The 12,410-nt window shown below is 50.3% G+C and overlaps 6 protein-coding genes across 6 annotated transcripts; 3 read left to right on the plus strand and 3 right to left on the minus strand.

Annotated features, from left to right (window-relative positions):
- Nucleotides 1-57: 57 nt before the first annotated feature.
- POX_a00765 (uncharacterized protein) lies at nucleotides 58-776 on the plus strand (the record flags this gene model as incomplete). The annotated part of the gene is made up of 2 exons (XM_050109704.1): nucleotides 58-95; nucleotides 476-776. 2 exons carry the CDS (start codon nucleotides 58-60, stop codon nucleotides 774-776), a joined length of 339 nt encoding a protein of 112 aa, XP_049973472.1.
- Nucleotides 777-1,531: 755 nt separating this feature from the next.
- Nucleotides 1,532-4,922, minus strand: POX_a00766 (Chromosome transmission fidelity protein 18; the record flags this gene model as incomplete). The annotated part of the gene is made up of 3 exons (XM_050109705.1): nucleotides 1,532-1,952; nucleotides 2,070-4,611; nucleotides 4,700-4,922. The coding sequence occupies 3 exons, from the start codon at nucleotides 4,920-4,922 to the stop codon at nucleotides 1,532-1,534; spliced, it is 3,186 nt and encodes a 1,061-aa protein (XP_049973473.1).
- A 1,142-nt stretch (nucleotides 4,923-6,064) lies between these two features.
- Nucleotides 6,065-7,395, plus strand: POX_a00767 (Aldo-keto reductase yakc [NADP(+)]; the record flags this gene model as incomplete). Its single annotated transcript, XM_050109706.1, has 6 exons — nucleotides 6,065-6,223; nucleotides 6,298-6,376; nucleotides 6,452-6,595; nucleotides 6,653-6,766; nucleotides 6,826-7,020; nucleotides 7,100-7,395. 6 exons carry the CDS (start codon nucleotides 6,065-6,067, stop codon nucleotides 7,393-7,395), a joined length of 987 nt encoding a protein of 328 aa, XP_049973474.1.
- Nucleotides 7,396-7,718: 323 nt separating this feature from the next.
- POX_a00768 (putative electron transfer flavoprotein subunit alpha) lies at nucleotides 7,719-8,909 on the minus strand (the record flags this gene model as incomplete). Its single annotated transcript, XM_050109707.1, has 3 exons — nucleotides 7,719-8,296; nucleotides 8,372-8,540; nucleotides 8,604-8,909. The coding sequence occupies 3 exons, from the start codon at nucleotides 8,907-8,909 to the stop codon at nucleotides 7,719-7,721; spliced, it is 1,053 nt and encodes a 350-aa protein (XP_049973475.1).
- A 441-nt stretch (nucleotides 8,910-9,350) lies between these two features.
- On the minus strand, nucleotides 9,351-10,619 carry POX_a00769 (uncharacterized protein; the record flags this gene model as incomplete). The annotated part of the gene is made up of 2 exons (XM_050109708.1): nucleotides 9,351-10,475; nucleotides 10,551-10,619. The coding sequence occupies 2 exons, from the start codon at nucleotides 10,617-10,619 to the stop codon at nucleotides 9,351-9,353; spliced, it is 1,194 nt and encodes a 397-aa protein (XP_049973476.1).
- A 1,122-nt stretch (nucleotides 10,620-11,741) lies between these two features.
- Nucleotides 11,742-12,086, plus strand: POX_a00770 (uncharacterized protein; the record flags this gene model as incomplete). Its single annotated transcript, XM_050109709.1, has 1 exon — nucleotides 11,742-12,086. The coding sequence occupies one exon, from the start codon at nucleotides 11,742-11,744 to the stop codon at nucleotides 12,084-12,086; it is 345 nt and encodes a 114-aa protein (XP_049973477.1).
- Between the last annotated feature and the right edge of the window lie 324 nt (nucleotides 12,087-12,410).

Genomic DNA, 12,410 nt, shown 5'->3' on the forward strand with positions numbered 1-12,410 from the left:
AGACCGACACTCCGAGGCCCCAGCCTGGACAGTCGAGATCCACCGACGATGCAAAACATGCCGTCCAGCGCTGACGTCTTTGGGACAATTCGCCTGTATGTTTTAGGCTCTCGACTCCATTAGGCGCTGCTGGTGGATCATGGGAGACATGTTTCTTGGCCGTAATGTGGGGCCCGTGGCTTTTTGATACTCGGTTTTGGTTTTTTTTTTTTTGGAGCTCTCCTTCGGAGTAAGAGGACGATGGAATCGAGTCGCATGGTAGATAGAATCTTCTCTGATGGCTGAAGGGGGAGATGACTATATAAGGACCTGGAATCCCCATGCTAAATCAATCATTCACAACTCAATCACATCAAATCATCCATTTGACCATCAAGAAGCTTTCTTCAAATCTTCAACAATCAAATCATCATCTTCATCTCGGATACTCCGATCAAATTCCTTTCAATCACCAAATACATCTACCAAACAACAGACTTCCAAAGTCCTCTTTTCCACTCTCAACCCCCACCAAAAAAACCACCACCAACCATTCCATTCAAAATGTCCAGCTTCATCTCCAAGGCTTCTTCCAAGTCCTCCTCCTCCGCCTCCATCTCGGACGCGCCTCCACACACTCCTCCGTCTCCACGGCCACAACCCTCAAGGGCATGGACATGCACAAGAAGAAGTGGTACTCGCTGAGCTCCAAGTCTCACCCCAAGCACGCCAATGACTACTACGTCAAGAAGGCTCTTCACAACGAAGCCGTCGCCAGCTACTTCAGCATGCGGTAAACGCTGCCAGGACTGAACTCCAACACAACCATCCACACATGCACATACAATGATACCCCCCACCTTCTTCTGCCAACAATCTCGATACACCGGAGTCTCCTCGATCCAATCCAATTGAGTCTGGCTCAAAACGACGAAAAAAAAATCACCGGATACCAATTTGTTTCTTTGCAGCTATGCTTTCACCATGTTGATGTTTGGACTTTTTCTGCTTGACTCTTGTGTTGCTTTTTTTGTTTTTGGGTCTTTTGATACAATGCTGTGCTTGAATGCTTTTTTTTCTGTGACGCTCTCTTCTTGCTTTTGATACCACCGCCTTTCTTGATGAAGCCGCTTTTGCGACGATGGAATGACCCTGGATACCAATATTGTTTCTGTTTTTTTCTGTATCCACTTTCATAATATCTGCTTTTTTTGTTCTTTGTGATTTCTGCGGCTTTGCCTCTTTGGTCTAATCGAGTTTTGATCTTATTTCTAATCAATTGCTTACATTCCCCTAAATTGATTGTCACCAAAGTAAAAATAAATAAAAAATGGAAATAAAAAAACGGTAGTCCTTGTAGACATGAATGATCATCTCAATCAATCTCAGGTATGGCCATTCCAATATAAAGGAGACAAGAAAAAGTAGCCTCGGGTTTATCATAATATCAAACAGTATCAAAACGCTTCATGAATATCGCCAAACCAGCCAAGAGCCTGAATCTACAAGACTTATTTCCAGGTCACAGGAAGATCACCTCCGAACAAATCAATTACAATCCCGCCAACAGTTCGCCCAAAGAAATGGGTTTGCGAACCGCATTCGAGAATCCTTCGTGATACGTCACCCACACTTTCCGACCAGCCTTGGAGGATTCATCCGACGGATTGTCCCGATCCATGTCCGTGATCTCGCGGACGGGCTCTTGAATCTCCCGTCCGAAAAAGTCTCGCTTGACGGCATTTCCGCTCACTTTGCGAGCACCACCGCGGCCGCCTTGCTGCTGTGGCTCCGTGGCAGATTGGCCCTGAAGGGATCGGCCGTTGGCGGCGTTTTTGGCATCGGATTGCTTGCGGAGGATTTCCTTGCGGTATTCTTGGTCGAGGACTTGGCGGACTGCAAAACGAACAGGCGCATTGCCTGACGAAGTAGGGCCAGTCATTTTTGAGAATGCAACGAGGGAGTCGAGGGACCTGTGCGGGGTTGGAAGTTAGTGTTCTTTTTTCTTTTCTTTTTTTTTTCGTTCTGTTTTTGCTTCTTTCGATATTCGCCAGATCGATATTGCGATGCAGGATATGACAATGACTTACGGCTCCATTCGATATGCCCATCCACCGTGACTCCCACCTTCGTGCTCGACTCGGACCTTCTCAAAGGTGACCCCCATTCCGGACATCACCCGGACGGCAGACTGGACAAGTATTCGCTCGCTCTCCCTGCGGATGCTGGCTGTACTTCTCTGATCGCCACCGGCCCGGACAATGACAGGCTTGATGTCCGGTGACAGCATGCGGATCAAGTATGGGACCAGATCGGTCACCACACTCTCCGCCGACCGGAACATACGCAGTATGGGCGCAGGTAGAGCAGCATGAAACCCGTTCAAGATGGAGCGATTCTCCTTCTGTGCTTCAAAGACCAGGAAATCAGCCTTGGGCCCCGCGAACGGGTGCTCTTCCTCGGCATTTTCATCCTCGTTTTCACGATCATTGGCCTCAATCTTCCCGGCAGCAGAGGCAAAAAGATGGTGGAAGCGAGTGTAGGCGAGTGTAGACTGGCTTAAATAAGGGCCAAGCTCCCATTCTTGAGAGGAGTGCACTCGCATCGAGATACTGTCGTGGAAGTGGAGCCAGTCATAAGCTTGGGTGGGTTTGGTGAGAAAGTTATCATCTCGATACTGCTGGTGAGGATAGACAGCGAAGCAGTCCGTGACACAACGGTCATGTTCGCCACTCGAATCCACCATCTCCCGGAGTCGATTCAGAGCGTGTCGTTTCCGCAAGTCTGCCACACCTACCGGGACACGACTCGTCGAGCTGTCAAACTTGTCCTGGAAGGATAATCCAGCCGGGGCGTCAGTGAATCCTGCATTTTCGGCGAAAACCCGGTTGACAATCTCTCGAACACCTCCACGGCTCATCTCCTTGAAAAAGCTCCCACCTTCCGTGGAAGCACCAAGTACTCGGCGTTCCAGCCAATTCCGAGTCAGACGTAGAGACGACAGATTCTCGTTCCGAAGCTTGTGGGCGACCCATTCAGCGGCAACCAACACGCTTCGAATATCGCCCTCGGCAGATCCGCTAGTCTTGGAACTGCGTTTCCTCCTAGTTTCTAGACCCCAAGCGGCTTCGCAAAGCCTACGAGCCCCATCGTTGTCACATGGAATACCCTCACGTCCAAAGATGTTCTTGACACGTTGCACGACGTTCTCCAGTGGTGCTTGTCGAACGTGAATCATCTCCGCAATAGTTGATGCGCGCAACGGACGAAGACTAGGATGATAGAGATCATTGCAAACCAAGATCAATGGTCGAAGAAAGCGAAAGGTATCGCCTTTGCGCTTCTTGGTCGACTTGCCACCGTTTTCCGCGGCATACCGAGCGTTTCGTTGATCGAGCATGACCAAATCAATCAATGCTTTCATAAAACCTCCTTCTCCACCGCTGCCAGCGCCCCCAACGACGCCATCAACTTCGTCCACCACAACACATACTGGCCTGGCAGCACGGCGGACTTTATTTTCGCCAACCTCCACATTAGCGCCTTTGACGTTTTCCGTGCCCAAAGCATCGCGAATTCTGCCTTTGACTACATCTCTGCTGCGTTCGTCACTGGCGTTGATCTCAAGAACCTCATATCCGGCCTGCTTTGCACACACGTGGGCTAACGTTGTCTTGCCAAGCCCCGGCGGCCCGCTCAGGAGGAGCACCTTGCGGTGCATGCGCTCCTCGTCTTCTCCATCTTGGCCAGTCTTCTTGACCTTATTCGACCTAGCCAAGCCCGGAAAGACGATCGGCTCCCATCCTTTCAGCCAACGAAGAACCGCACGATGTGTGCGCTCGTCACCGATCAGGTCTGTGAATTTGCGGGCGCGGTATTTCTCCGTCCACATCATGGAATCCAATTTCTTCTGCTTTGCATTCACTTCTGCAGCTTCAATAGATTTCTCCACGGGGAGAGAGGGTCGTGGTGCTTCTCTGGCCGCTTTCGTTTCTTTCGCAGCCTCATCCATCAACTTGTGAATCTCGATGCCGTAGTAGCTGCGTTTCGCCCGCCCAGGATCGGTCTCTGATCGGCTGGCAATCATCTGCTCATATGAAATGGGAACCGCCGTGGTTCGAAGAGGCGCATGGTGCGTTTTGCCGTTGCAGGTCTTAATCTGAAACTTGGTCGGCTCGGCGGAGGTCTCTGACGTGACTTCAGGCTGCGGAATGTCCGTGGCTCCGGAACTGTCTCCCATTTGTAGAGCAACAGGTGTCAAATTGAGTGATTCATTCCGCAAAGGCAAAGCATTGAATAGTGCCGGCTGGGTGTTCTCTTGCAGCTCGAATTGACTCTTCAAATGCTCATCCCGCATCGCTGCTACCTCATCGTCTTCATCCTCGTCATCCTCGTCGACAAAACCACCGACAAATTTGGGCCTTTTGAGTTCTGTCTGAGATGCGTTCTCCTCGGTATCGGCGATTTTGCGCTTCTGCGCATTGGCGTCCGAGTCTCCCAGGATGGCAGACCCCGGTGTTGTCATGAACGGCATAATTGACACCGGAGGAGAAGATGGTATAAAATCTGTGTCCCAGGCTTTGATCAGCGCGTTGCGGCGCGGTGTCGCAGGGCAGGCCTTTGTCGGGGTATCTGAGCAACCATGGGCCTATGATCAGCATTTGAGACTTCCAAGACAAAAGAGAAAAAATAAAAGCATAAAAAGGGGGTCGTTTCTTACCAGGCTTTATGTCGTCGTCACTGCGGAAAACATCAGACAAATTCCACGCTCGGTGCTGGATCACCACTTTATTTCGAGTTTGCTCGAGGCGATGAAAATGAATAGCCTCGAGATCCTCGGAGAAAGACTCGGAAGGTAGGTTCGGCGAGTAGCTGTGGGATTCGGAATGAAGATGGAGAGCGGGATCAAAGGAAGACAGAAAATCCGGCGATGAGGGAATCATTCAAAGATGTCGTAGTGTAATGTCTATTCACTCAATTATGAGGCCTTTGAACAACATCCAAATGTATCGCGCGGAGTTCCCTCCCCCCTCTGATTGCAGACGCGCCAGACACGCGTGAAGAGAGCGCGCTAGTCTTAATCAGGTAACTCTAATTGAAATCCAGGTGGATTCATGGGGTGCCTTATGAACGCGGCCCACATTGATCACGTTGATTGAACCTAATCGGGCAAGTTAATAAAATCTTGTGGGATGGAGTAATTTTACCTACCTGAAAAAAGATTTCAATGATAAAATTGCTTGGCAAGAAATTTGGACATGGAATATTTCCCTGCTCAAATATTGGGTTGGGAAGGGAGGAGGGCATCCAGACTAGAAGCAGGTCTTTGAGGTCTTGTCTTCCACTACGCAATTCCATCATTGTTCCTCTAATGTTCTTGTTCGATGAGTTTCTCTCGTTGTCGAGACATACAAACTCCAGCCTTACTTCCTAAAGTATATCAGCCACGGTCTGAGTTGCTGATCAGCTAGAAACTCGGATCCAAGAGCTCACGTGTAGATACCAAGGCTATTGATAGTGCATCAACTGTGACAGGTGACCTGGTGCAAGTCTACCGACCGTGCCTTCATACTGCCTCATCAAAACCTGCGATCTCACCATCGAGGGCGGCTTGCCATGATAACAGTACCACTAACCACAAAGAAACGCCATGATCCGCCAAGTGGCTTAGGTCAACCCACGTCTTTTCTCAAGCCTGAACCCCCCGGTGCTATTAGGTTGTAGCCCCACGTAGAAGGATTTGATAGATACGACGGGGTTCTCAACATCCATCTCTGGCCCTCAAGCTAATCAAAAGCTTTCCATGCTCATTCGACGTCATTGATGACGGTCTATTGCGCTAATGTCATCGTAGGTGACAATATACAAATTTCAAATTAAATCCGAATCCTCAAGAGCGTGGACACGGAGGACCCATCGGAGTTAAGAAACATGACGGATGTCCCGACCCACTTTGAAGTCAGCAGAGTGCATCCATAGATGGAATACGTTTGTCGATTGCATATAAGAATAACCAGGATGCTCATATTCTTCACATTTGTTGAATTCAATAATCTCATTGCCACGGATTTGCTAGTTCGTCAGAATGGTTAAGACAATTCCTTTCGGTGACCTTCAAGTTGCATCGCCCGGTTTTGGTGCGATGGGGTTGAGCTTCGGCTTGGGAACGAACCTGAGCCTTGAAGAAGCTGAGCCAGTACTACTGAAAGCAATTGAACTCGGGTGCACTTTTTGGGATACAGCTGTGAGTTGATCTCCTGAGTTTGAAAAAGATGGTAATGGGTTGAAACTAAATCATTGCGGTCATTTCCCAAATAGGTCGTTTACCAAGCTGGAGTGAACGAAAAGCTTCTTGGAGATTTCATCAGAAAGCACAACGTTCGCGATAAAGTTTTCCGTGAGTCCTCCACTGTTCACTCTTTATCATAGTGCCGGAGACTTTTGATCATTAAGTGACACCCTCGACCAATAGTTGCGTCGAAATGCGGCATAATGGCCTTTGGGGAAGGGAGTGGATGCACGAATTCGCCCGCCCACATCAAGTCGTATATCGAGGGTACCATCGAGCGTCTGGGATTTACTCCCGACTTGTACTATCTGCACCGTATTGATCCAAGTGAGCATTCACCTCATCCAAGAAATTCTTCGGTATAATACGCTCATCATCGAAAAGACACTCCCTTGGAGGAGTCCATTTCTGCGCTGGACGAGATTCGCAAAGCGGGCAAGACAAAGTACATCGGTCTATCAGAGTGCTCTGCATCAACGCTGCGCAAGGCCAATTCCAGTGTGTTCATTTCAAAGCCGTGAATTTCACGGGGAAAAAGTATCACTGACATTCAATAGTTGCCAAAATCGATGCCCTCCAGGCAGAATATTCTGCATTCGAAACCATACACGAAAGTGACGGCTTGATCGATACCGCAAAGGAGCTTGGCGTCGCATATGTCGCGTACAGCCCATTGGGTCATGGATGGCTCGTGGATGACTTCCAATACAAATCGCCGGATGACTTTGCTCCGTCTGATTTCCGTCGTACCTGTGAGTTCGTGATTTGACAGGGGCTGGAATTAAACGTCTGAAAAGAAATCCGGTTGCTGACCCTCTTGAATCTTCTCAGCACCCAAGTTCCAGGGTGAAAACTTCTACAAGAACAAACATATTGTGGATGAAATTAAGAGGCTTGCGGCTCGACGGGGGTGCACCACTAGCCAGATCGCGCTCGCTTGGGTCGCCGCCCAGGGAATGATCGCTATTCCCGGAACAACAAAAGTCAAGAGACTGGAGGAGAACTGGGCATCCCGAGAGATTGACTTGACCGAGGAGGAGAAGCAGGAATTCCGTCGTGTGGTCGATGCTGCCAAGCCTCACGGCAATCGATATTCACCTGCGCACCAGGCATGGGTTGGCCATTGAGTCCAGTATCTCGGAGCCCATGTATCGCGTCTTCAATTATAAGCAAAACTTCAATTACTCTCAGCCTTGCAATTAGCAAGTGACCGTGGCGGGCAGCTTCGAATTTTCAGAGTTTTGTATATGGCAGTTAAAGATGGCACAGCCTCGCTGAGGCTGTGCTCCTCTAGTCAGTGGTATTCTGTTCATAAAACAATGCAGCGCAAAATAACGAAAGGTGCAAATAAGATCATGGCATCCAGTCCGCACGGTGGGAGATTGCAGGGTAGCAAGAAAGAAAAATAACAGCAATATACACTTCACGGCAAGTCAACTTATTTTGCAATTTATGCGCTCTTCAGCTTCTCAGTCAACTCGGGAACCTTCTCAAACAGATCGCCAACAAGACCGACATCCGCCACCTGGAAGATGGGCGCCTCGGGGTCCTTGTTGATGGCAGCAATGACCTTGCTGTCCTTCATACCAGCCAGATGCTGGATAGCACCGGAGATACCAGCGCACAGATAGAGCTGGGGGGCCACGTTCTTACCAGTCTGGCCAACCTGCAGACTGTTATCGGCAAAGCCGCTGTCAACGGCTGCACGAGACGCGCCGATAGCGGCACCGAGGGAGTCAGCAAGGGGCAGCATGACGCGGTCAAACTCCTCCTTGGACTTCAAGCCACGGCCGCCGGAGACGACGCGGCTAGCAGTTGCCAGGTCAGGACGCTCGGATTTGGTCAGCTCTTCGGACACCCACTCGGTTTGGGCGGGAGCGTTGGTATCGACACCATCAACGATCTCGGCGGAGCCGCCCTCGAGTTCAACACCCTGGAAGGCAGTGCCTCGTACTGTGATCACCTTGACGTTGTCGGAGGATTGGACGGTCAGGATGGCGTTTCCGGCATAGATGGGGCGGACGAAGGCTGTTTGTGGAATGTGTTAAGAAATCGATCTTCTGAGCGCAGCGTTTTCTCCATGATCCCAGATTTTCCACTTACTGTCCTCACTCTCAATACCAGTGATGTCAGAAATCTGCTGCACGTCGAGAAGAGCGGCAACACGGGGCAAAAGGCTCTTGCCGAAGGCTGAGTGAGGAGCGATGATGTGAGTGAATTCGCCCTTCTTGATGTTCTCGAGAAGCATGGGAGCGTAATTCTCAGGAAGACCCTACGATTCCCAAATCTGTCAGTCGTGCGCAGGAACGAAGATGCGCGAGACTGCTGTGCATACCTTCTCGTAAGCCTCATTCTCGACAGCAATAACCTTGTCCACACCCTTAATCTTGGCGGCTTCAGCAGCAGAGGTACCCTTGACACCACTTCCAGCCAGGAAAGCCGTCACGGGTCCACCAAGCTTTTGCGCCGCAGCGATCGCGGAAGTACATGAGCCCTGCAACTTTCCGTCGCGCTGCTCGAGAACGGCGAGTGTGGAGAGGAGGCGGGCGAGCGCCGAGGAAGTTGGCGACGTCAGACTGCGGGCAGTGTAGATCTGCGTGCGGGCAGCCCGCAAGACAGTCGATCGAGCAATTGGAAACATTGTGAATGTTCAGTACGGCTGGACGTATTTGCGCAATTCCTTCTTTGCGGGTCAGGTGCGAGTAAGTAGTCAGAAGTGACGCTCGGCGATCGGCGGTGATGTGAAGGAAGAAGATGTGGTTATCGTCGGGATGCCAAGACCCGCCCGCCCGAGGTCGGACTCGGTTAACACAGGCATCTTGAAGCCTCTACATGAGCGCGCCTACACCTATGACGATGCGATTGCAGGCAATCGTCAGTCAAGCGTAAGGATGTGCCGAATTCACTATATCAACCTACTCAAACTCACCTTCTGTCACCAGAAGGGAAATAGGCGGACGACCGCCCTCTGGGAGGGTGGGCAATCATGTCTTTTGACGAAAGAGAACAACACGTGATATTTTGTACGCCGATAATACCTTTTACATGCAGAGAAATTATAACGTGGCAAAGATGAACCCAACTATGAGGTAGACTTTCTCTTCTTCTTGCCAGCCTTTGCGGCTTCGGCCACAATAGGCTCACCATCCTCGAGAGCCTTGGCCTTTTGCTTCTGGAGCTTCTCTTTCCTGGCAGCGGCAGCCCCGGCCTCATCCTCGTCCTCGGCGGACTTGGTCTTCTTGGTCTTCTTGGCCTCGAGGAGCTTCTCTTCGCCAGTGGACTTGCGCTTCTTGCCAGCCTTGGATGCTTCCTCGATAGCTGCAGCCTGATCTTCCTCCACCACGTCGCCGTCTTCCACCCACAGCTCATTGGCCAGCCAAATAGGAAGAGCCATGGTGTTTGCACCCTTGACGTGGATTGCCTTGATGTTCCTCCAGCCCTTGTTGATGAACTTCTCGGCCATGCCGTTCACGACGGCACTGATGTTCTCGGACAATTGCTCGGCGGTGAAATTGGAGGAGCCCACACGGATAGCGGACGAAGTAGAGGGTGCCAGCTGGACGGCGGCACAGTGCAGAGTGCGCTCAATCTCCTTCGCACAAATCAGAGGCGCGGCGAAAGATGCCTTCTTTTCATCCTTGGCGGGCTTTTTCTGCTTAGGGTCTTTCTTGACGCGCTTGCCATCGACCTTCTCAATTTCGGCGATACGGATGGGAATCGGACGCTTGCTGGACTTGTAGAAAATCTTGCCAAGAGTGGGAATCAGGCGAGTGATAATCCGGTCATCGGCAAGGAAGACATCGTGCTCAGAAAATAATTGGCGACGGCTTTCGAAACTTTGGTAACGGGCCTTCAGCTTACTGAAGCCAATGACCTTCTCGATACGCGACGAAAGTTCCTGAGGGAAGGCGGGGTCGGCAACGACATCCTTGAATCCGCGCTGAGGATCGGCGGTGATCACACAGATGCTGAGAGAGGGAGATGTGTGAAGAGAGTGGGGGACAACGATCTTGCCAGGCTTCAGGCGGTTCTTGTCCACAACGTGCTTCTTGGTCGTAAGCAACAACCAGACCGCCTCATTGTTGATAGGAGTGTCTTCATCATCCGAGTCATTATCACCAATCAAAGTCTTCTTAGTCGCCGTCTTCTCCTTCTCTTCCTGGTTGGACTTGATATGGCGCAGCAGGGCGGTGGAAGCTTTCACAACCTGCGCAAAGTTGAAAATTAGTTTGCGCTGTTCATGATTTGAGATCCCTTTACAAAAGAGAGAATTGCAACTTACCTGAGGGTTATCCAGCTGATACGGTGAGCCAGTGGCTACCTTCGTTGTCAGAGTAGTAGAAGACGGCATTTTTGATGAATATCGGTCTCAGTCTCGCCTATGATTTTTCGGCGACGATATTGAGATTCAAAAAAATTTCTGGGAAGGCGGAGTGAAAAATTCTGCCACTCCGACGGGGCTTGGCGGACTACTTTGGAGTCTTGACCCCAGAACATCTTGGTGGCCTGAGGCAGTCACGTTAGCTTTTCCGGAGCAGCGCCAGACGCGGAGGTTCCCTTTGCTTTTTGCGGCGATACCTGCATGTGCTCATCACAGCTGTGTAGCCTAGGGTACCTGTCCAAATCCCCGGGATGACTAAAGCCTACCTTTGGCTCTTTGAACTATTTGATACAGATTAGAATGTTCGCCAGGTACCTGAAGACAGTCCGCTCAGTTGCCGCGTGAACACAGATGCCAAGGCCGACTAATCCAATAGACTCGGAATATCGCTATTCCTACAAACTGCTTGTACAGCCTTGCAAGTTTGCATCTCCAGCAGCCACGTCAATAGGCATGTTTACCCGCATCACCACCAATGATGCCAGAAGGTGTTGTAAGCCTTATTGCATTAAGATTTGCCCGAAGTTTCAGGCTACCTTTATCGGCGTGCAGGGGAGAAGAGGGGTTGCGGAGGCTACTGATACCAACACGAATTCCTTAAGATATTCTGCAGGTTTAGCGCTTTCTGAACGCGACTGACGTGTGATTTTGAAGGGGCTATGGGCGCTTATAACAGCTCTGGTTTCCATTCTCCCCCACTTCCTCTTCCCTTCCTCCGACCATGGCTAAGTGTTTACATGGCATAATACTTTCTGGTCTTCTCCAGTTACGTCCCCTCCCTCCACAAGACAAACTTAGCACGCACACATGCTCTTTCGACACTCCAAAAGATGCCTGAATCGTGTGACTTGTTCGAGTACACGACCGGACGATGGATGTATGTTGCGGGCTATACCTGCTTCATGTTGAATTGCTCGATCGATATACGGCTCTAGCTATAATGACGCTTTGAGGCATCGCGAGAGGAGACGTGCTTTCAACGTCTCTGAACTGAAGCGCCTTGCTGCGTTGGCGGTTTAGCAGAAGGAGGACGACGTTGCCGGTTTCGAGAAGCTTGCCGAAGGGGGATTCAACCGAAGTTTTAAGATCACCATGCGAAACGGCTTCCAATTTGTTGCGCGAATCCCTTACCATGTCACCGAACCAAAATACTTAGCGGTCGCTAGTGAAGTGGCAACGACCGATTTTCTCCGTTCTCAGGGCATTCCTGTCCCTGAAATTTTCGGTTACTCTGCCGTTGCGGATAATTCTGCGGGTACTGAATATATCTCCATGGAACTTGTCCAAGGACAAAATCTTGGTGATATCTGGTATACATTATCTGAAAAGGAGAGGGAAACACTAGTCACAAAGCTCGTGCAACTGGAGTCTCGTCTATTTGCCTTACGGTTTCCGGCAAGTGGAAATCTCTATTACTACGATGATTTGCTGGCCTAGGACTACCCGGTCATTGTTCCGTGCCCCAGCTCGACCCGCCGCTTCTGTATTGGCCCCGATACTTCACTTGGATTATGGTACAGGAAAAGACTCGACTTATCGGTTGATCGCGGACCATGTAAGTTTTGTCTATGTTGAAATACTGTGGAAGAGACGTTAACGGTTCAATTTGAGAAGACCGAGATTCTTTGGCTGTTCTCACTGCCGGAGCTATAAAAGAGACTGCATATCTCAAAAAAGTTGGGCGACCTCTTCAGCCATTTCAGCGTCTTCGCAGAGAGATATACAATTACTAGACCTAATCCCACCTCGAATATATTGTGA

Source organism: Penicillium oxalicum, chromosome I (assembly GCF_001723175.1).
Source record: "Penicillium oxalicum strain HP7-1 chromosome I, whole genome shotgun sequence".
In the NCBI taxonomy this organism is placed as follows: Eukaryota; Fungi; Ascomycota; class Eurotiomycetes; order Eurotiales; family Aspergillaceae; genus Penicillium; species Penicillium oxalicum.